Source organism: Saimiri boliviensis, chromosome 18 (assembly GCF_048565385.1).
Source record: "Saimiri boliviensis isolate mSaiBol1 chromosome 18, mSaiBol1.pri, whole genome shotgun sequence".
Taxonomy (NCBI): Eukaryota; Metazoa; Chordata; class Mammalia; order Primates; family Cebidae; genus Saimiri; species Saimiri boliviensis.
In genome coordinates, this window is record NC_133466.1 from 39,461,075 (window position 1) to 39,485,972 (window position 24,898).

Below are 24,898 nucleotides of genomic sequence, written 5' to 3' on the forward strand. Positions count from 1 at the left end.
TGACCTCCATGGAAAAAGCTCTGCTATTTATTCTCCTGTCAAATCTCCCCTTTAATCTGTATTACAGAAATAAATCAGACGAGTAAAAAATTAAAACTACAAAAGAGCTCCTAGTGAAAAGGAATTTTCCCTTGTGACTCCTTCCTCTCTTCCTCCAGTCTTACCCCTCAGAGGCAGTTACTTCTAAGGATTTCTGTTCCTAATTTATTCTTCCCGTCACCCACATCTCTAAATCACATGTTTAGTATTTTTTAAAAAATTATTTAAAAAGTTAGACATTGACTACTGCCCTATCACAAGGGTTTATGTCACTTACACCGCCCTTCCCTCCTCATGCCACCCTGCACCCTGCGATCTCACACTGGACTCAGTTTCTCCCCGTCGGCTCTGAAAGTTAGTACTGTGCACTTACACCTGCGTTTCTTGTTCTGTTAGTGGGGGAAAGTTCTCTTAAATACACAGCAAACCTTTACTGTCTTTTTTTCTGTATTGATCTTTATTATTATTTAAGAAATGATTAGAGGCAAGTCTCTTTTGGCTTTTCTTTTTATAAAATAACAATTATCTGCCCACCCTGCCTTCCATTTCTCGCTCTCTTCTACTCCCAGTATCTTACAGCTGTACTTTCGTATCGTCAAGGTTGATCATATTCTTTCTGAAACCTTAAAATCTATTCTGTTACATTCCTAAGATTGATCTTGATCTTTGGAGGAATTCTGAAGATCGAAGACCCATAAATGGTGTATATTGTTTAATTCTGTGAATGGTGTATACTGCGTGATGGAATAATATGTTAGGATTAAAATCCCTTCCCTATTGGTTCAATCTCCTGTGCAGGATACCACTGAAAGACTTTTCCTAGAATCCAGTAGATGAGGAAGTTGATCTCTCCCTTTCCCTCCCAGTGTTGTGTACTAAATCTTCAAGTTTTTCTCAGTTTTCGGTCATTTCATCTCTTTTTCTTCTCTGCCCTATCCCTTCCTTCTGGAGGGCTCCCTTTTTTTCCAGACTGCAGTATTTGCCTTCCAGGCCTCCCACGCCGCACCTACTCTGAGGCGACAATCCCTTTACTGCTCTTCTATGTTGTATTCATTCTTTTCTGAATCACATTTCTCTTCTTTCTTGCTTTATCTCCTCATTTTGCTAGAATTACAATTTCTGAGTCGTTGGATTATTTATACATGTCTGTATTCCTCCTACATGTTTATTTTGTGAGCTGGCTGAAAATAGGATTCACTTTAAACTGCTTTTTCCTAGGATTTGGAATGTACTTCTCCACCGACACCAGTCTGATTCCTGGGCTCTTAATAGGTGACCTGTTTTTGTCTTTGGAGACATTAAACACCTTCTCTGTATTCTTGAAGTTCACAAACTTAACAATGTTGCATCTAACTGTGGGTGGTTTTTTTTTTTAATTAATTATAAAGGTGAAGTTTTTACGGTTTTCATAAAGACCCTCTCCACCCTCTCCTCTTAACTCTGTCATCTCATTTCACACTGCCACCCCGGGCTCACCTTGCTCCAGCCACACTGACCTCCTCTTTCCCTAAACATGCCTTGAGGTCTTTTCACTGGCTATTCCTTTGCTGTGGAATGCTCTTCTCTCAGATATCTGCTTGGCCCACTCCCTGACCTCCTCAGAACTTTGTTCAAATGTCACTTTCTGAAACGGCAACCTGTTCTAGCTGTCCTATTGAAAATTGTAATTCCTCTGTGATCCAAGCACTCCTAATCCTTTTATCCTGCTTTTATTTTCTTCATAGTTATCTATCACTAAATTGCATACTAAATAAAAATGTGCAAACCCATACACATATGTGTGTATGTATGGATATGTATATATGTTTACGTTTGTATATATGTATGTTTATGTGCGTATATATTTATATTGGTTTGCCACAGTTGCCGTAACAAAATACCACAGACTGTGTGGCTTAAATAGAAGTTCATTCTCTATTTTATTATTTTATTTTATTTTTCTTTTCTTTTCTTTTTTCTTTTTTTCTTTTTCTTTTCTTTTCTTTTTTTTTTTTTTTTTTTTTTTTGAGATGGAGTCTCACTCTTTCACCCAGGCAGGAGTGAAGTGGTGTGATCTTGGCTCACTGCAACCTCTGCCTCCCGAGTTCAAGGAATTCTCCTGATTCAGCCTCCTGAGTAGCTGGGATTACAGGCATCCACCACTACACTCAGCTAAGTTTTGTATTTGTAGTAGAGACAGGGTTTCGCCATATTGGCCATGCTGGTCTCGAACTCCTGATCTCAGGTGATCCACCTGTGTCAGCCTCCCTGAGTGCTAGGATTACAGGCATGAGCCACTGCGCCTGGCCTAGAAGTTTATTTTATCACAGGTTTAGATGCCACAAATTTGAGATGATGGCGCCTGCAGGGTTTGTTTCATTTGAGATATTTCTTCACAGCTGGTAGATAGCTGTCTTCTCCCTTTATCTTCTTTATATGGTACTCCCCTGTAATTCTGTGGCCAAATGTCTTCTTTTTGAAGGATCCCAGTCATTACATTTAGGGCCCACTTTAATGAACTATTTTTAACTTAATTACCTCTTCATAGGCTATGATGTAAATACAGTCACCTTCTTAGCCACTAGGGGTTAGGACTTCAATACAGGAATTTTGAAGGGACACAGTTTAACTCGCATTTATTTTTTTATATTCTATCTTTCCCAGCTAGAATGTAAGCTTCATGAGGTAAAAGATTTTTTTCTTGTTCTGTCTGTTGATACATACCTAACACCTAGAACAATGCTTAGCATATAATAGGAGCTCAATAATAATGAATGTATTATCTTTCTAGTACTCCTATTAATTACATAGATTTTGAACCTATGTGATTGATCCACCTTGTCTCATTTTTAGTCAGTCTGTTACTATTCCACTTTCTGTGGGGAGATTTCTTCAACCTTAACTTTTCTTAGTATTATCTTAAGTATTTCTACAGAATATTCTTTATTTTGGTAACCACATGTTTAGTTTCTAAGAACTCTCTTCTTGGCTGGGCGCGGTGGCTCACGCCTGTAATTCCAGCACTTTGGGAGGCCGAGGCGGGTGGATCACGAGGTCAAGAGATCGAGACCAACCTGGTCAACATGGTGAAGCCCTATCTCTACTAAAAATACAAAAATTAGCTGGGCGTGGTGGCGCGTTCCTGTAATCCCAGCTACTCGGGAGGCTGAGGCAGGAGAATTGCCTGAACCCAGGAGGCGGAGGTTGCGGTGAGCCGAGATCGTGCCATTGCACTCCAGCCTGGGTAACAAGAGCGAAACTCCATCCCAAAAAAAAACCAAAAACTTTCTTCTTGATCATTTTTTGTGGCATTATCTTATTGTTTTATGGATGTTGTATCTTTGCTGATCTATATGCATTTAATAGATCTTATTTCTCTTTTGTTCCCTGAATTTTCTGTTTCTTCCTATGTCATTATTGTTTATTTTGTTATTTCTCTTACATATTTCTTAAGCATTTCTGATCCTTAATTATCTAGCAATCCTTGGTTATCCATTTTTATTTAATAGAGATAATAAAAGTACTAGAGGTGTATTTTAAGGACAAGACCTTTTTTTGGTGATACAACTTTCTGAAGAGCTGTTCCTCTGGCGGCTCTCTTCATGGTAGAACGCAGAGATCTTTGATTTGGGGGCTAAAACCCATAGTGGCTGGCTTAGAAGTCTTCCCAAAGAATTTATTCAATTTTCTTAGATAAAAACCTTCCAACTTTTTGCCTGGTTGCCCAAATTGCAGTATGTAGGCGTATGGAATCAGTGACTTCTTATTTATGCTTTCATATGTATGCTCTGTTTTTACTTTTACTCCCAACAATTTAAAGACAAACTGGTATTCTATTCTCTATCCCCATTGCCCCACTTTTTGAATAACAAAACAATCAACCAGTCTAACCTACTCTCTATCTTTTCAATGTTGATTGGTCTGATGATCACTCCCTAAGTCATCCAGGGATGAATTAGAAATAAACAGGTGTAAGACCAGAGGCCAGGTGCAGTGGTTTATGCCTGTAATCCCGGCACTTTCAGAGGCTGAGGCAGGCGATCACTTGAGGTCAGGAGTTTGAGACCAGCCTGACCAACATGGTAAAACCTTGTCTCTACTAAAAATACAAAAATTAGCTAGCCATGGTGGCAGCCATCTGTAATCCCAGCTACTTGGGAGGCTGAGACAAGGGAATCACCTGAACCTAGGAGGCAGAGGTTGCAGTGAGCCGAGATCGTGCCAGTGCATACCAGCCTAGGTGATAAAGTCAGATTCTGTCTCAAAAATAAAAATAATAATAATAATAAAAAGATTAGAACACATACAAAGTAATTGCAGTCTAAATCAGAGTAAGGTTAGTTTTAAATATGTAATCTTTGCTCTCAGACCCCCCGGTTTCTTTTTAATGTACTTAACTAATCCTTTACATTTTTCTGATTGCACACAGGTCTGCAATTAAGGCCTTACGTCCTGGAGGGATGCTTGTATACTCTACATGCACACTTTCCAAGGCAGAAAATCAAGATGTGATCAGTGAAATTTTAAACTCCCACAGTAACATGATGCCTGTAGACATTAAAGGAATAGCAAGGACTTGCTCGCCAGACTTCACATTTGCTCCCACTGGCCAGGAATGTGGGCTCTTAGTGATTCCAGATAAGGGCAAAGCCTGGGGCCCAATGTATGTAGCCAAATTGAAGAAATCATGGAGCACAGGAAAATGGTGACATGAATTTGTAAACCATGTTTATGTGTTATTGTATTTATTTTTCTGAACTCAGTACATGTTGATATTTAAATAATTATGCAGTTACTTTTTCTGGGTCTGTGTGGAATCCTATTTAGTTAATACTTTAGCATCTTAGAATCTAGGCTTCAGAATTGTTCAGGTGTATTTTTTTTTTCCTAGAAATATATCTGTAGCAGTGATTTAAGGTGGTGCAGATGGCGTCTGTTCTATATAATCTGCTGTCTTTGGTTGGCATTTTATAGTTGAATTGATCAGAATATGTGGTTTTATGCATCACATGTTTAGAACTGTATTTTCTATCTTTGACAGTGCTTTTAACCTTTAAAAATGTGCATTTATGGTGCTCTGACCGTATCTCCCCCGTATCAAATGCACAGATTTATTCAGGTTTTTCCCCTCCCCCTCACCACTGATTGTCTCACAACTGATTGGTATTTGGAGACTAACTTTTTAAGTAGCACTATTTCTAGTTCTAGCAAAATAGGTTTTTTATTTGCAAAGTTGTTTTCTGTTAAAGACTATCTTCTGTTTACTGCAAAGGTCAGTGACTGTTTTGACACCAGCTTTATTTCTTCCACTTTTTTTTTTTTTTTTTGTATTCGCAAATACAAATGGAAAGGGTAAATTATGTTGAAAGGCCTTTAGAACAGAAGATTCAGATGCACATGTTTGACTTTCGACATTCAGCTTATAGAATTATGGAGTCTATCCAGCAGGCTATAAAGCACGTACTTGAGACAAAACCACAGTGATTAATAACTGCAATAACTGAACTATATTTGGAGAGTTTTGTTACATAATTGCAGTCATAATGAGCACTACAGCATCTGATTATCTTACAGTCACAATCTAGAGGGGCTTTTTATTTCACTTTGTTATAAAATGCTCTGTGAGAATGTGATGTCACATATTAATGCACAAGAGGGAGATGCCTAATGAGAGTGGATTATGTGATTACCAGAACTGAATGCCATTTGCTAAGTGGCTCTCTATGTTTACACATATCCTGGGAATACTGTATACATTTCTTTGTATGTACTTAGGGTTTTAGCTTCAGTTAGGATCACACGTTCTCTCCAGAAATTACTTCACTTAGAGTCCAAACATATTTTTCCAACTGTTAAGAAAAATTATGCAGCACATCTCAAAAGATTGCATCTCTTTGGAAACTAGCCTTTAAAAAAAAAAAACTTTATCTGATAATAGAAATACAAATTCTGCTAAAGCTGAATACTTTTGAATTGTTCATTACATTCTGTGCATTTAAACTAGAGACTGTTTGCTTATTAATATCTTTTGTTTGGCAAGCATATGTAAACGGGTTCATATCATCAGGAAGTCTCAGGAAATTTTTTCTTTTTCTGTACCTTCGGTCTGTTAATCATTTGTTTTCCTTTATGTCCAACTGATATGTTTAAAGCTAGAGGCCGGGCGAGGTGGCTCAAGCCTGTAATCCCAGCACTTTGGCAGGCTGAGGCAGGCGGATCTCCTGAGGTCAGAAGTTCGAGACCAGCCTGGCCAACCTGATAAAACCCTGACTCTACTAAAAATACAAGAAATATAGTCAGGTGTGGTGGCGGGCACCTGTAATCCCAGTTACTTGGGAGGCTGAGGCAGGAGAATCACTTGAATGCAGGAGGCCAGAGGTTGCAGTGAGCCTAGTTCTCACCATTGCACTCTAGCCTGGGTGACAAGAGTGAAACTCTGTACCAAAAAATAAAAATAAAAAAAAATTAAATAAAGCTAGAACTCTTGGACCAAATCAAGTATATTGGGTTAATATGGAAGAACAATGATGGTGGAAAAGATATTTTCTTTTTTAGGTTGTCATTATTTGTTTGTTTCAGACACTGTAGGTTTTAAAATTGGGCTTTTTTGTGGGTGTAGATTAATCACAGAATAAATTTGTACACGGTACTTTGTTGAATGTCATTATTTTTCCAATATAATGTGATGAACCTTAATCTGAGTATTTGATGTACTATTGAATTATACTGTCCTGTGATTACTGAAAAATACATGCATGTGTGTTTGTGTGTGCGTGTGTGTGTGTGTGTGTGTGTGTATAATTTTATTATTAAAAGTAATTGCACCAAAACCAAAAATGGACAAGTGGGACTTTGTGTGTGTGTGTGTGTGTGTGTGTGTGTGTGTGTGTGTTTATTAAAAGCAGTTGCACCAAAACCAAAAATGGACAAGTGGACAAGTGGGACCTAATTAAATAAAAGAGCTTCTGCACAGCAAAATCAACTATCAACAGAGTAATGGACATCTTACAGGATGGGAGAAATATTTGCAAATTATGCATCTACTGAAGGTCTAATATCCAGAATCTATAAGAAACTTAAATCAGCAGGCAAAAAACAAATAACCCTATTAAAAAAAGGGCAAAGGACATGAACAGACATTTCTCAAAAGAAGACATACAAATGGCCAACAAACATATGAAAAAATGTTCTTCATCACTATCATCAGAGAAATTCAAATCCAAACTACACTGAGATAATGTTTAACAGTAGTCAGAATGGCTATTATTAAAAAGTCAATAAAATAAAAAATAACAGATGCTGGTGAGGCTGTGGAGAAGAGGAACTGCTTATACATACTGTTGGTAGAAATGCAAATTACTTCAGCTTCTGTGGAAAGCAGTTTGGAGCTTTCTCAACGAACTTAAATCGGAATTGCCATTTGACCCAGCAATCCCACTAGTGGGTATATACCCACAGGAAAGTAAGTCGTCCTACAAAAAAAGACATATACGCTCATGTGTTCATCACAGTAATATTCACAATAGCAAAGATACGGAATCAACCTAAATTCCCATCCACAGTGGATTAAATAAAGAAAATGTGGTACATATACCTCATGGAATATTACACACTGATTAAAAAAAAGAATGAAATCATGTCCTTTTGTGACGACCTGGATGCAGCTGGAAGCTTTTATCCTAAGCAAATTAATGCAGGAGCAGAAAACTAAATATTAACACGTGTTCTCACTTATAAGTGGGAGCTAAACATGGAGAACACATGGACATGAAGGGAACAATAGACGCTGGTGACTGCTAGAGCACGGAGGGAGGAAGCGGGGGTGGACTGAAAAACTACCTTTGGGTACTGTGCTCACTACCTGGGTGACAGGATCATCTGTATCCCAAACCTCAGCATCATCCAGTCTAGCCATGGGGCACACCTGCTCATATATCCCCTGAATCGAAGAAGTTGAAATTACTATTTTTTAAATGAGAGGATAAAAACCATAATAATTATAATGGTAATATTTATGGAGCATTGAATATTTTTTACATATGTTGTCTTTATTGATGTTTAAAACAAATCCAGGCATAAGTATTATAACCCCCTTTGTGGATGAGAAAATGAAAGCTCAGCTCTGTTTGTAGTTTGCCAAGGCTACACTGCTAAGTAATGGGTACAGCCCATGTATAGACAGACTGTATAGATACGTAAAGTGGGGGTGAGGGCCAAGGAGCTATTATGAAGTGGGGGTGAGGGCCAAGGAGGTATTACTGCTGTTTGGAAATACTGGCTTCTTGTAGATCCAGCCTTAATGTTTTTCTGACGTCTTAATACTACCAGACCCTGCACAAAGTGGATATCAGAGTTAACACTGTGAGGAGACAAAAATAATGAGAACAGTTTTACCAAAGATAATGAAGTCTTGCATAATGTCTGCATTTTACCATTGATTGGAATGCATCCTTAGAAAATTGAAGGTAACAAAAACCCAGGACATTTCTGGAAATTGTATGCTCTCTAGCAACTTTGTGTGAATTTTTATACAAATGCTGTTTTGAGTTATAGAAGATGTTCTAAAAATAGAAAAAAACGTGGTCTTGTGACATGCTATTTTCTCGGAGCACTGATCTCTCAGAACATGTCCTTCTGCGTGGCCTCCTCACCCCTATCCCAGGGGAGAAGGTGAATGTTCCGGGTCATTTCAGCCTCTGGGGCTTCTACACTCGGCATCAGGGGTACAGCTCGCAGGATTTCAGTTTAGCCACAGCTGAATGAATGAGAAGTTGCCAGATAAATCCTCCAAACCCATTTCTTCAGAAACCACTTCCTGGCCATGCAGTGGGGCTCTCATTTGACCTTTGTTAACCTTTCCTGGTCAGGTCCCAGGCCAGTCCTGCAAAGACAGCAGAGCTTCTTTCATTTAACCGTTTTTTTTTTTCACTTTGGATCAAATGGAATTTAGTTCCTGCCCCTGCCCCCAACCCGGCTGGAGTGCAGAGGTGTAATCAGGGCTTGCTGCAGCCTCAACTTTTTGGGCTCAAGTGATTTTTTTTTTGCCTCAGCCTCCTAAGAAGCTTGGACGACAGGCTAATTTTATTATTATTATTCCTGTAGAGATGTGACCTCACCATGTTACCCAGGCTGGTTTCAAACTCCTGGCCTCCAGCGATCCTCCCACCTCGGCACCCTGAAGTATTGGGACTATAGGTGTGAGCCATTGTGCTTGGCCTCATGTATTATTACTTGTCAAAAAGGATGCATGTTTTCCCTCCCCTTCTCTTTGGCTAATTATAAATCATTAAACTTAATATTTCATAGTTTTAAAATAGGGTAAAGCCAAGATCAAAACTGGCTCCAAGGCCCAGGCCCTTTCCCCAATGCTCTGCCGTCTCACAGAGTGTAGGTGATACGAACCCTCAGGATTATTAATTGACTTTATCCCTATTTTCCGTTGTTCAGTTTTCCCCTTTTGTGTAATATCCTATTCCCAGGGCATGAAAGGATTAATCAATACTTGAAAACAAACAAACAAACAAACCATACCTTTGAACGGTTTTAGGGCATGTTCTAAAGAAGTGTTTCTTACGATTTTGTCTTATTTCTGATACCCAGAAATCTCCCGTGGAGGTATTCTCTGCGTTCCTTTTCTTTGCAGATGTTGAGCTGAGGAATGGAAACTTGGAGCTGACTTGCAGTGTCGATTGTAAAGCAAAGAGTAATTCCTGTTACGTTCTGTGACACCGAGTTACTTGGCTTTATAAAAATTTAGGTTGCTTATCAACCCATTAACTTCTCCCTGCCATCTGCAAGCTGAACAGCCGCTAGTTTCAGAAATAGACTATGCATAAATGTGATGCATTTAAATGGTTTGTACTGAATTTTTTTAAGCATCAGATATGACCTGTGGTTGGAAATCAAGGTGTCCTGCAGTTCTTCATCTTATTATGTATATTATTGTAGCCTTATACTCAGATTGCATATTACTCCCTTAGCAGTATTGTGAGAAATAGTCTTTCATACAATGTGGGTAGGTAGAAAATAATAGCTACCTGCACACCTGGCTACATGACCAAATAATCACAAATTTAATAGACCCTTATCCAAGAAGGCTTTCTGCCTGAGAGATAAGCATCAGATAATCTGCAGAGATTAATGCAACTCATCTGGAATACAAAGAGAAAATTAGAACCAATAGCAATAATTTTATTAGATGCCAAAAAGTCCTTTGATGCAATTGAATGAGACTACTTGTATTATGTGTTAGGTAAATTTGGCTTTGGGGACAAATAGAGCAGATGGCACAATTTATTTTCAACCCACTTATATGTTTTAAATAAATGGTTTACAGTCTCCCTTTGCCTGCCTTATTGCTGAGGAAATAAGCAATAAGGGGAAGGAAGTAAGGGTGATGCCCATTTCTGATGTTACTCTTCAGACGACATTGAAGCTAGAAAGTCACACATTTCCCGTGGGTATCTGAAGAATATTCATAAGGAGGTTCACAAGTTACCTAATGTATGCTGATAATCTACTACTTTTGCTGAAAGCTCTAAAAGCATCTGTCTTGAAAACATTATGAGTAATGTCAGAATTTGGAGTGGCTTCAGGCAAAGTCAGTGGGAGAGAACCAGAAATACTATCTTGACAGAATAGTTCCTATTAATATTATTGTGTGACATGTAAAATAAACATTTTAAAAATTGTTATGAGATTCTCATTAGGGAGTGATTAGATAATAAAGAAGACATTCTAAAATTGACCTTTAATTCAGTGCTAAACTTTTTTTTTTGAAACAGGTTATACTAAATCTAAGGAGGAAGAAAGTGTGGTAGAGCTTATATCCCTTTAAAATATAATTTGTTAAAGATGAACATCATACCTTATCTGAAACTTTTCACAAATGATAGAAGTAATTTCCTTATTCATGTGAGGACATATTGTCAGGTTGGAACCCAGGGAAAGCATATGCTACCTTAGGAAGAGGATGTTTGCCCCACCGGAAGCTATTTAATCGTATATGTCATGACTCAATTAAGTTTGCTATGGCTTGTCAAAAGGAATTTTCTATGCATATTGCTATGGAAGAGCCTATTTCACGCAGATAACTATACAGCCTAGCAGAACCAACAGACTAAAAATGCATAGTTCATTGAAAAATAAAAAATGGAAGCATAGCACCAGCTCCATCTTAGTTCTTCAAAGCCAGTGGAAATAGAATTGCAGATATTAACACAAATGGACAAAGTTCAGAGGGACTGGCAATGGCAAAAGGAAGGGAGAGGGACAGAGCTTGTATGCGCTTATAAGGATTAAGTTACAGAGAGAAAGATTCTTCACCTATTTACCCAAACAAGGTGTTAACAACCTTTTCAGCATGGTAAACCTTTCTTCCTGCAGGTATTAACGGTAATTGCCAGGGTGAGGGGTAGCAGGGAGAGAACTGAAGAACTTGTGCTGACCTGTGAATCAGCTACCAGCGAAGGGCGACTGCGGGCTCATAGCTTACAGCTGCCAGCTCTCAAAAGGGAAGAGAGGTTATGGTGGTGACAACTAGCTCTGATGCCACTGGAAATTGTTTTGTGTGATATTTTAAGCTATGAATAGCCAACATAGCTAGTTATACCACATTTTTGCATGATATTCACTCTTCTTAAGTTGATCGTAAATACTTCAGGGTAAGTCCTATATTGTAACAAATGTGTTTGTAAACACAGCAGATATACACAAATCAAACTACCTATGATTCTTTCTTCCTTAAAAGACTACTTTGTGATAGTAAAGATAATCTCTGTAAATCTTCTCTGTGAAGCTGTACCTCTGCCCATTGATGCATTATTTTCAGCTACCTAGTCAACTTGGCTGTCTAGAATTAATTCAGTAAGTTCTTTCATCCAATAGTATTGAGTTGAAAGAAGCAATTTGATATAATTTTAGAAGAGGTGAATTTTGAAGCAGGAGATGTTTAAGTGACGGAGCCTAGATTGAGTCAGTCAGGCATGTGTCACGCACAAGGGACACTGTGGTGAGGCATGAAGGGTTTAGGATGAACTACCAGGAGGCACATCACTGCTCCCAATAACATGTAGGTGTTCATCTATCTGGTCACACCTTCTGTTAATACATCCACGGAGGACTATCGTGTCTAATTCATACCTTCCCCATCAGTACTTTAGCCACCATCCTGGCTAACTTCATCATCTCTGTGGAAAACCTATCCAGTATCCCACCTTCCTGGCTGCTTGATTGCCTCTTCTCCAATAGCTTTTATCTCCATGTTCTTCATTCAGTAGCTCACACTCCTGAGCATTTCCTAGAACCTGGCCTTGTCTACTGTCACACTGGATCTTTCCACATTGTTGTAGCCACTCTACCAAACATGGACAGTACTAGCCATGTGTGTCTACTGATCGCTTAAAATGTGGCTAGTGTGACTGGGTGCAGTGGCTCACACCTATAATGACAGTACTTTGGGAGGCAGAGATGGGCAGATCGTTTGAGTCCAGCAGTTCGAGACCAGCCTGGGTAACATGGCAAAATCGCATCTCTACCAAAAAAATAAATAAATGAATATTAAAAAATAAAGTAAAAATTAGCTGGGCATAGTGGCACATGCCTGTAGTCCCAGCTACTTGGGAGGCTGAGCTGGGAGGATTGCTTGAACCCAGGGGTGGAGGTTGCAGTGAGCTGAGAATGTGCCATTGCAATTCAGCATGACTGAGGAATAGTTTTTGTTTGTTTGTTTGAGACAGAGTCTCGCTCTGTTGCCCAGCCTGGAGTGCAGTGGTGAGGTCTCAGATCACTGCAACCTCCGCTTCCTGAATTCAAGAGATTCTCCTGCCTCAGCCTCCAGAGTAACTGAGATAACAGGTGCCTGCCACCATGCCTGGCTAATTTTTGTATTTTTGGTAGAGACTAGGTTTCACCATGTTGGCCAGGCTAGTTTTGAACTCCTGACCTCAAGTGATCCACCCATCTTGGCCTCCCAAAGTGCTGGGATTACAGGTATGAGTTACCATGTCCAGCCCCGAAGAACAATTTTTTAATTTTATTTAATGTAAATGTAAGTAGTCCTATATGACTCGTGGCTACCGTATCGAACAAGACAGATCTAGCTCAGTACCTCCTGTGCTTCCAGCTTTATTATTCTCTCATTTTTATTAAACAGAAATCCAATTTTCTTGATACCTGAAGTTTTTCAACCTTATCTCCCTTGAAGACTATCCTTTTCCCTTCTGGTTGCTTTTCTTTATTTATTGTGGACCCTGTGGTTAATGCCTTACAACTATCTCTCACAGAGCTCTCATCTCCATCATTGTCTTACATTCCCATTGAACTTGATATTGAAACTTGCAATTCTGTATCAGTCCGTAGTCCATGCCTTTACTGACAGATCCTATATCGCTGAGCATTGTTTGGAGAAAAAGAAAATCATACAGTGGACAGTGCAGATTTATGTCACTACACATTTACCCAACTGTGTAGATGTATTTTACCACAAATTCATGCTCACCTAAGATTTGAAAACTGCTCAAAAACTTTGGCCGGGCGCCGTGGCTCAAGCCTGTAATCCCAGCACTTTGGGAGGCCGAGGCGGGTGGATCACGAGGTCGAGAGATCGAGACCATCCTGGTCAACATGGTGAAACCCCGTCTCTACTAAAAATACAAAAAATTGGCTGGGCATGGTGGCGCGTGCCTGTAATCCCAGCTACTCAGGAGGCTGAGGCAGGAGAATTGCCTGAGCCCAGGAGGCAGAGGTTGCGGTGAGCCGAGATCGCGCCATTGCACTCCAGCCTGGGTAACAAGGGCGAAACTCCGTCTCAAAAAAAAAAAAACTTTGACTGTTCCTTGGCCAGCTTTCTTTTTCATTTTCATTAGTGACTTTTCCAAACTTTGACTATTCTCGACATCTCTCCTACATAAACGCTCTTTTGGAAGCTCTCCCGCCTCCTCGTTGCTTGAGAAACCTGTGGCTTTCAGAGTGGATGTCCTTGCCTCTACCTTTCTGGGCTGATACTCCTCTTCTCCTCAGTTTATTTAGAAACACCACCAGCCAGCCAGCCTTCAAAGTTAGACACTTGGGAGTAACGTTCCATTTTTCTTTCCTCTTCCTCACTCTCGCCTCTAGATTATAACCAAGACCTGTCTTTTTTATTGTTCTCTCTTAATACCATTGACATTGACTTGCTTAAGATCATCTGAGCTGTTGAATTTTCTTCCAAACTCATCTTCTTACCTGCTGCCTCACAGTTCACAATCTACATTCTCTATTGCTGCCAAAGTGCCCTTTGTACAACAAAATTCCGTCACCTCATTATTGTGATTAAAATTCATCAGTGACTCCCACTTACCTACAGGATGAAGTCTGAGCCCTTAGTGTATTATGCTAAGCCCTCTTGCTTTGAAAACTGGATTTCTCTCTCTCTCTCTTTCTCTCCCCCTCTCTCTCTCTCTCTTTCACACACACACAGGTCGCATTCTCTTTTACTTTCTTCATACAAATTTGAGTAGTCCTACTGAGGAAACCTAATTATTGGAATGGTTGAAGTATCCCAGCTCCAGCTCATTGGTTGGGATACGCTTTAAGTCACTTGCTACATTTCCCCTCTGTAATTAGCTAGAATTCTGCTATGGCACCTGGTGTTGTTTCTGCAGTGAACTAGATATTTGAAAATGTAGTCTTTTTGCTCTCATACTTCCGTCTGGTAACAATATATCTGTATTTTAGGCTGCAATACTTGTTTTTTCCACAGTGAATTGAAGAAATAGTCAAACCACTTTCAAAACCTTGTGCGTTGGACTGAGAGATGTGAATTAAACAGAGAAACCACTACGTTAGGGCCATGCCGAAGCATGCGTACACTGTGGGAAAATTTCAAAATGAAATGGGCTGAATAATAAGGTTGGAATGTCAATGGATAAATCCATAGTTGTCTTCTGGAGGACGCTTCAAACCTACAAGGAATATCCAAGGGCAGGACAGCAGATGAGAATACCTTAAAATAGAAAAAGAAATTGTACTTCACATCAAGGGCAGTAAAAAAATAGATTACTGAAGTAGCACAGAAGCTATAGAAGAATCTTAATCTTCATAAACTTACCAGTTACCCCAGAGTGGTTTTTTTAATGTGAAAAATTAGTGTGATCTGGAACTACTTCTGCCTTTAACTGAATTTGTGACATTAAATAGGCTAAAACTTTCTAAACTTTGGCTGCCTAATCTTTAAAGTAAAACAAGTTACCTCTAGGAAAAGTGAATATATTTTGAGCCATTGCTATACTCCAAGCACTTACAAGACTGATGTTTTGTTTGATCCTGTCTCTTCTCTTTGTAGAAGTCTTCTGATCTTTAACTGCCGCTGAGGGAAAAGATTAAAACTGCACACAAAAGTCAAGGGAGAAAGGAAGAAAATAGTGGAGAATCAAAATAGGTCTAAGAGGAGTTGATAAATACAGGAGTAAATAAAGTGGGGGTGTGATGGGAATTACAAGGGAGAAACAAGTGAAAGAGCCTCATTGAAGAGTATGACCAGCTATGTTCATGTTCTTGGCAGTACGTTCACTTTGCTTAACTGGCATTTCTAGGAAGCCAGCATGCCAGAAAGCGTGGTTGTTTCTGCTTCTCTTTCACAGAAGACCAGTCTGTTTCCAAGCATGATGTTTTTCACTCTTAGGCATCTCAAACTTTGGTAATGTAAGTACCACATATAGTAAAGGAGCAAAAACACTCTCCAGGGCCCCAGTGTTTTATTAAAATAGGATTTAAAAGTGAACAAACAGAACAGTGTTAAAAAATTCTGTATACACATAGTTTTACACAACTTTAAAAATCCACGAAGCTCTATCAACATTGTTAACAATTGGAAAATAAAATTGAAATAAATGCATTAATTTAATATCTCAGATGATGCTGTTCTGTTACAACTATATTTCCTTATGAAATCAAAAAATGGCACTTACTATTAAGGTGCAGGATTTTGGTGTCCAGTGTGTCTTAGCTATTGTTCAATTCTTCCACCGATTTTCTGTTTGAACTACAAAAAAACTTGTTTTTTTGTGGTGTCTTAGATGCTGTGTTGTCTCCAACTTTCCATAAATACAGAATTTATATATTAAAAACAGCTTTGGTGTTTTCAGGTTATTTCACAAATATTAAAGTAGTACTGCTTGGGATTAACTTGATAATAACATAAACACCTTCTTAAGCACTAGAATCTCATAGTGACCATCCAGATGCTACAGAACATACCTATATTATATCTTTAAAAATTCAGAATCACTTCAATGTTAAACATAAAAGTATCCATGCTCTCAGTGGGAGCTGAGTTAGCAGAGTCCTCTGAGAATCCCCAAGACCTTGAGCTTCAGTTTGAGAAACACTGCTATGGACTTTACTGATACTGCTAAGGAGGAAAATATGGAGTCTCTCCTGACAAGTGTATCTTAGAAGATTTTCTAGGAGAAAGAGAAGCACAGGGAAGTCATAATTTAAATAAAAGGACAGAATATTTTTGGTACAGCCCTTCCCGACAAATATGTCTTTCCAGGGCAGGGACATTTGTTCCTTGCTATGAAAGGGGGGTCTTGTAATTTATTATCCAACCAAGACATTTTTGAGAGTAGAAAAGCAAGCTATTTAATTACGCCAGGACAACACAATGTGACCAGGACAGTCCAGGCCGTAGGATCAGCCTAAGAGAAGAGTGAGGGAGGCACTCACACATTTGAAAAGATCAAATAGATCTCATGTTTCGTGATACATGCTTTTGGAGCTAGCACGATGGTTTACACCTTTAATCCCAGCTACTTGGATTGAGGCAGAGGATCCCTTGAGCTCAGGAGTTTTGAGACAAGCCTGGTAGGCAATATAGCATGAGACCCAGTCTCAAGGAAAACAGAGAGAGAGAGAGAGAGAGAGAGAGAGAGAGAGAGAGAGAGAGAAGAAAATACTTTTTTTTTTTTTTTTGGCCTCCTGCACACTTTCCTGCAGTTCCCTTCTGCAGAAATGAGATACTCCCCCTTTCAGTACAAATAAAAACCTCCTTAATTACAAACCAACTTCCTTTCCACTCTGCCTGAAATCTAAAGCATGAAGGTCTCATTTTAATCAACAAATCAAAATACATTACAAGCACTCTCTAATGACTTCAATCTGATATTATTCTTAATGGAGCTTTTGACAAGAGCCCAGCTGAGATAACTGAGAGGCAAGATGAATAGTCAAAGCTAAGGCAGTGGCTTTCAGACTTTTTAAGGAATTTGAATCATATCTATAAGATGACGTACAAATGTAAGACCATAGACATACAGAAAGTTTTATTACGCAATATTTATTCTTCAACTTGTTATGTATTACACATACACACATACTTATATATACATATAACATATATGTATATTTCTTTAAAGATTGTAACCCACTCAGTTGACTTCATGACACACTTGATTTCATGACCCATTAATGATTTGGAATCTGCAATTTGCAAACCACTGCTAACTAGCCATTTCCTTTTGCACCTAGTTAATTAAAAAGGTACGTAAGTGTACTATGTAAATTCATTTCCATGTGTCTTTACAAAAATTCATTTTATTGGTTTATTGTTGGTTTAAATAAGAGTTGATTTTAGCACATATTAAAAAATCCCATATAAGGTATTATATGCCATCTCATTCAAAGTCTCCCTGCTGCCTTCCCCACCAACCTTACCCCGTGTAGGTCTATAATTTTTAATTTCTCTTAGATTTCAGTGAATGTTTTCAGATTACTTGGTCTATATTAGTCACATTATTTTCCATTTTGCCTTTTGTGCTCAGAAACATAGCTAAATTCTGTGATCAACTACAGCAGTTACCTGTTTATCTCCCTTTACCTACCCCCTTCTCCATGTGGCTTTTATTCTCTCATTGTCCTGCCTTTTTAATAAAATGAGCATGCTGTAGATCAGGCATCCCCAAACTACGGCCCGCGGGCCGCATGCGGCCCCCAGCCCCCCGCCGCACTTCAGGAAGGGGCACCTCTTTCATTGGTGGTCAGTGAGAGGAGCACAGTATGTGGTGGCCCTCTAATGGTCTGAGGGATAGTGAACTGGCTCCCTGTGTAAAAAGTTTGGGGATGCCTGCTGTAGAAGGTATACTGGTTAAGGGTGTATGTACCAGAGTCTATCAGCCTGACTTCGAATTCTGTGCCACTTTCTAGCTGTGTGATGTTAGGCAAGTTACTTAAACGCTTTATATCTTAGTTTCCTCATCGGTAAAATTAGAATAACAACAATGAAAAGAGCAATCATCTTACCTATATCATAGGCACTTTGTGAGATCTAAATGAGGTGATACCTTTAGGTACTTAGCACATCGCCTAGCCCGGAGTAAGCAGACAATAAATGACGCTATTGCTCTTCTCATCATAAATTTTATAAGTAGACATTACAATTAGTTGAGGGTTTCTTTTTCTCCTTTTTTCCTTATTATTATTACTTTTTTATTGAGGATTTCTTTAGTTTTAACTCTTGTGGAGCTCAGAAACTCCCATTAATATGGTCTCATCTAAAACAGTCATATACATTTGTCTTCGCATCTTCTCTACGGAAGTCCCTTTGTCAGATGAATTCACAGAATGTTTTCTTTTGGAGTCTTTTTTTTTTTTTTTTGAGACGGAGTTTTGCTCTTGTTACCCAGGCTGGAGTGCAATGGTGCGATCTCGGCTCACCGCAACCTCCGCCTCCTGGGTTCAGGCAATTCTCCTGCCTCAGCCTCCTGAGTAGCTGGAATTACAGGCACGTGCCACCATGCCCAGCTACTTTTTTGTATTTTTAGTAGAGACGGGGTTTCACCATGTTGACCAGGATGGTCTCAATCTCTCGACCTCGTGATCCACCCGCCTCGGCCTCCCAAAGTGCTGGGATTACAAGCTTGAGCCACTGCGCCCAGCCTTTCTTTTGGAGTCTTGAGGCTAGGCCTACTCATTTGTGACATTTGTGTATGAGTTGTTTTCCCACTAGTACGTAAGTGCTTTGAGGGTCAGGAGCTATCTTATGAATCTTTGAGTTCCCCTAGCTCTTCATTCACTGCTTTCCTATAGTGGGTGTTTCATAAATGTTTAATGAAATACATTAATTTAGCAGGTTCTTTTGAATATCAATAAAGGAAAAAAGTTCTTAGCAGAAGGAGTAAAAATTCAAGCAGAGGTTGATGAAAGCACAGAGAGAGTTTGATATGCAGAACATTAAGTGAGGCAGTCAGGCCAGAGTAGAATGGTCAACTTCCCCATCAGAGGTGGTTAAGAAAATGGACTTTGTTAGTAAATCTGGGTATGTACCTTTGTCTCTGTTACTTCCTAGTTATGCAAACATGGGCAAATCATGTAACCTCCTTAAACTTCATGTCTCTCAGCTCCACAATAAGGATAATTAAATGATCATGAAGACCCAAGTTCTGGTGTTTTATAGCACCATACGATGACTATAGTTAACAATAATATGTATTTTTAAATAGTTAGAATAGAGAGTATTGAATGTTCCCAACACAAAGAAATAATAAATGTTTGAGATGATGGCTATGCTAATCACTCTGATCTGATCACTACACATTGTATGTGTTGAGACATTACTATGTACCCCATAAATACGTACAATTATATGTCAATTTAAAAATTTTTAAAAAGATCATAAATGTGAAGTATTTAGTATGGCACCTGATATATAGAAAGCAGATATGTATTAGATTTTCTATTGCTGCATCACAAATTACAAAACTTATCAGTTTAAAAGAACACAAATGTATTATCTTAGAGTTCCCATGAGTGAACAGTTCAGAATATTTTAGTTTGGTTTTCTGCTCAGGATGTCAGAAGACTAAAATCAAGGTGTAAATTGGGTATGCCCTTATCTAGAAGCTTTCCTGGAAAAATATCTCTTTCCAAGCTCCCTCAAATTTTTGGCAAGATTAATTTCTTTGCAGGTACCTGATCTAGGTTCAGCGTCCATACAAGAAACCACTCTCGACATCTAGAGGCCATTTGCAAGTCCTTGTCACATGGCCCCATGCATAAACCTCTCACTCTATGAATCTGTTAATTTCTTCCTTCAGGAAAGACTCCCAGTCCCTTTAAGTGCTCACCTGAATCAGGTACGCCAAGAACAGTCTTTCTTTTATTGAACCCCAAGTCAACTGATTAGTAGTCCAATCGTGGTGGTGCTATTCCATCATATTCACAGGTCTGGCTCACACTCAAGAGGAGAATCACACAAGGGTGCGGGCGAGGGAGATGTGAGAATCTTGGGGGCTACCTTAGAATTCTACCTAACTCAAGAAGTAATTTTAGACCACCTCTCAACCAGCGTTTAAGTTGGAAATGTGTGGCTAATGAGAAAGAGAATCACTTTTTATTCCTTCGTTCCACATTCAGCGAGTGAGTGCATGTAGTGCCTAACAGATGAGAGATTTTTAGCTGATGTTCCCTTCCTGTACATCTTTGTTACGGTGAGCATCTTGCCACTCTATGATTCTATTATTTACATAGACATACTATTTATAAAGCATGACTCTTTATATAATGAGGTGCTAAGTTGAAAAAACAATTTTTTTTTCTAAGATTAGAGGAGAAACTGGGTGTGTTGAACTTATTGACAGCTGATGGTCGCTAACATACCACTTTCCTAAGAGGTTTACAAAAGTAATTTTGATTATATTTGCGTTAGTCTATTTCATGTTGCTATAAAGGAATACCTGAAGCTGGGTAATTTACAAAGAAAAGAGGTTTATTTGCTCATAGTTCTGCAGGCTGTGCAAGAGTGCGGCACCAGCTCTGCTTCCAGTGAGGCCTCAGGAAGCTTTCAGTCATGAGGGAAGGCAAACAGAAGCAGGCATCACGTGGTGAGAAAGGAAGTAAGAGAGCGAGAGGGGGTGTCAGGCTCTTTTTACCCATTGGATTTGGGACTACAGAGTTAGAATTTACCCATTACTGTGGGGAAGGCACCAAATCATTCATGAGGGATGAGTTCTTGAGACGGAAATGCCACCGGCTAGGCCCCACTCCAACACTGGCCGTCACACTTCAACATGAGATTTGGAGGGACAAACATGCAAACTATATCAATGCAGTATTTGGCCTCTATACTGTTTCTAGACCCTAATCTCGATAAAGAGATAATTCTACTATGTTGTTTTTCTTCCTGTTATCATAATGTAGGACACTTGAGATAACTGATAAGGAGAGAAAAATGAGTTAGGAAGACACTGGTTCCCTCTCTCATCCTTCCCGTAACAAGTGGTTGAAACATAAAATATGTTACAACTTTCAGTTTTGTGAGTTATATTCAACTCTGTGAGGAGTACAAAGAAATATAAAATTACCTCTGTCTTCAATGAATCTTCAATTTCGTTGCAAAGGTAAGACACAAACGTGAAAAGTCAAATAGCACTAGAAGGCAGTATATAATTATAAGCCAAATGAACAGTGAATGTTAAATGATGGAGTCATCATTATAAACCAGAGAGGAGCGGTCAAGGACGGCTCAGGGAAGTAGGAGAGCACAGCTAAGTCCACAGAGATGGGCAAGGTGTCACCAGAGAAGGGAATAGGAGGTAACAGGGGGTGAAATGGCTGAAACAGAAACGCAGAGGCATGCGCAGTGTAACATGCTAATAGTGTGGTGGCTGGAGTTCAGAGTTCAACTGAGTAAATAGGAAGAGAGAAAGTTGAAAACGTAGATATTGTTTGGAGCCTCAAATATGAATCCAAGGAGTGTGGGCTTAATCCAAAAGGCAATAATAACCCATTGAAGTGTTTTCAAGAGACGAATGCCACATAGAGTAGATATTGAGTAAGTATTTGTGAAAAGGTGAATGAATACATAATAAATATGCTATTTAAGAACAGTGATAGTTTGGGAAAGTTTGAATAGGATGAGGGAGACTACTGATTTGGGCTTTACAGTATAAAGGGTCTGAGAGAGGGTCTTAGGATCTGCGTTAGGTCACATGATAGCAATGGAACTCCAAAAGGAGAGATTGACAGAAAGGAAGAATTAACGGGATTGGAAGACAAATTAGATACAGAGGAAAGGAAGAGAGAGGAACAAAAAAATGGATAATTTACAAATGATGGTAGCAATTTACAGTTTTCCTATATGCAAAATAAGAGTACTTTATAGTAAGCATGTTTCTATTATTACTGTTATGTACATAAAAAGTCTAATATGGTACTTGAATGATTATTAATTTCCAATAAATAATTATAATTTTAATATTATTATTAATATTAATTCACAATCCTCAGACTTAAACAGCTCTGAAAATCTTTTGTTTGGTTGCTTGCTTGTTTTTTTTTCTCTCTCTCTCTTTTTTTTTTTTTTTGATAACACATGCAGTAATCTGACCTGAAGTCTTTGTTTTTTTTTTTTTTTTTTTTTTGAGACAGTCTCGCTCTGTCACCCAGGCTGGAGTGCAATGGCATGCTCTTGGCTCACTGTAACCTCCACCTCCTGGGTTCAAGCAATTCGCATGCCTCAGCCTCCCAAGTAGCTGGGATTTCAGGTGTACACCACCACGCCAGGCTGATTTTTGTATTTTTAAGTAGAGACAGGGTTCCACCATGTTGGTCAGGCTGGTCTCGAACCCCTGACCTTGTAATCCACCCACCTCAGCCTCCCAAAGTGCTGGGATTACAGGCATGAGCCACCGCACCTGGCTCCTGAAGTCTTTTGTTAGCAAAATCTTCCCTGAACTGAGAATCTTTATTTACTGTGTAAATAACCATATGGTTTGCTCTGCAAATATTAATGTATTTATGGTGAGAAAACATACTTGGTTCAACCTCCTGAGCTATGTTTGCCTGTTTCTCTGTCTCAACTCCTTGGCATGTTTGTCACTATGACAGTACCTCAATCAAAGGGACAAATTTGGATGCTGACTGAGAGTCTCTTGGGACTGTTAAAAATATATGGTGTATATATATATATATATATATATATATATATATATATATATAATGTTACTCTTCTGATATTTGAAAATATCTAATTTCAAATTACATCTGGCTTGAGAGTTTTGGATAAAAGGTGGTGGACCTGTATTTTGTTGATAGACAATGGAAAGTAGGAGAACTACTTTGAGGAGACAAATAGCCAATGAGAGATATGCTGAATTTGAGGTGACGAGAGCACATTCAAGTGAAACTATTTCTAGGCACTTGGAGATACCTGATTACATTTTTCAAGCAAACAAGCATGAGTAGGAATGAAATCTCCTAGAAGGACTTCATGCAATGGGAAGAAAGCTTTAAGGTAATGATTGAAACAAGATGTATGTATGCATCACATGTAAGAAAAAGCCCTGGCTACGCTATCCCAAAGCCAGTGTTTAACAGGTTTAAGCTGACTCTGTAAGAATAGGTTGAGATGGAAAAGAAGCAGGAGAGTGCCACATTGCCAAGGAAAGAACTAACTTTCAGAAGGAGCAGTCGATTACTAGAATCAAGTGCTACAGAGAGGTCAGAGAGGAGAACAATCATGGCAGCAAACAGAGTGGATATGTTAATTTTGGAGGTTCAATGGTAATGAGATGCTGTCAGTGAAGTCAATGAGATGCTAACAGAGGACTTAAGCCGGGACCCATAGCAGCCTGTCTGGATTTTATGACTTCTTGAGTATTCTCATTCCTGGTTGATTGAAGAATACAAGAGTCAAAGAATCACAGAACTTATTGCTAAATCTAAGCATATATTCTATCCTTGTTTGTAATTGAGAAGGCTGATGCCTCCAAAGTGGTTAAGATTCTGGTTATCAGTCACATAATGAGTTCATGGCAGAATTAAGACTAGAACATGGGTACTAACATTGCCAAATATGTACTGTTTCTTCTCTGCACTAGGTATCAAAGCAGGGCACTCAGCTAAGGGTGCTGTTTGAATGACACCTTTAGGTATTACTGCAGCCCCCGCTTAGAACAGAAGTAAAATACTCCTCTACCAGTTGAAGTATAAAAAAGGCTTACTAAAAAGCCTTTTCTCTGTACTAATTTGCCTCTCACACCATTGGTATTTATGAGGAATTGAAACCTTTACACATCCATATATTATAATTTTTAGTGAACCCAATAAAATATTCCTTTGTATCAATATCCATGATTCTGTCCAGAAACTCTTTCAGTAGTTTAATTTCTGTTAGTCTTAATCTTTATAACCTGCAGAATCTCAACAGCTCAAGCAGAGCTCTACAGGATAGTAACCTCCTTAGAGACAGGGATTTTATCTTATCTTTGTATGTCTGGCACCCTACAACGATGTCACCAACGTGGTATATGTTCAATAAGTGCTCGTTGAATGAACAAATAGGTGAATGAATGAATTAGTGGAATGTTCAGTAAACCTCATGAGGAACAGTGGCAAGATAAGATATTTGGCTCGATCTCCTGACCTAGTTAGCTTGTGCTTGCTTTCCCAACTCAACAGAAATAGCCCTCAGCATATCTGCAAACACAGCGGTCAATCAAAGGGAAAACACTTGGATTGTCTCTCAGCATTATTGCTAACAGGTTTTACTTATTTGGGTGCCAGTGACCCTTACCAAAGACTTTGGACTTTGCTCATGGAGGTGGCAGGGCAATGTGTTGATCCTGGCCCTCTAATATTCTGATTATATGTTTCTTTGCTACTGAGTCCGTTTTTTGGTGGGGGGGCTTTTTATTTTGTTTGAAATGCAGCAGCCTAGAGGGCAAAAAGGTGTACCAGAAATACCAGCCTTATTTGAAAGGGCTCTGTAGAAAGCAGCTCATCAATACTTAGCACTTTTCCACATGTACTACACAAATGTGCCTTATTTCAAAAAATTTGCAGAGCAATAATCATATATTTCACCTTGTTTTATAATAATATATTTTCCTCCTTCCTGAGTGTG

At 39.0% G+C, this 24,898-nt stretch overlaps 1 protein-coding gene across 18 annotated transcripts in view; it reads left to right on the forward strand.

Moving 5' to 3' along the window:
- The window catches only part of NSUN3 (NOP2/Sun RNA methyltransferase 3), a 203,361-nt gene that overhangs the window by 51,991 nt on the left and 126,472 nt on the right, over nt 1–24,898 (forward strand). For 5 of the 18 annotated variants that reach the window (XM_003928330.4, XM_010338920.3, XM_074389168.1 and 2 more), the window contains one exon: nt 4,448–6,941. The exons of the other annotated variants lie outside the window; for them this stretch is intronic. In XM_003928330.4, the coding sequence (XP_003928379.1) occupies nt 4,448–4,727 (280 nt within the window). In that variant the 3' untranslated portion in view covers nt 4,728–6,941. Of the gene's footprint in view, nt 1–4,447; nt 6,942–24,898 lie in introns of those variants that run through there. 18 annotated transcript variants of the gene reach the window in all.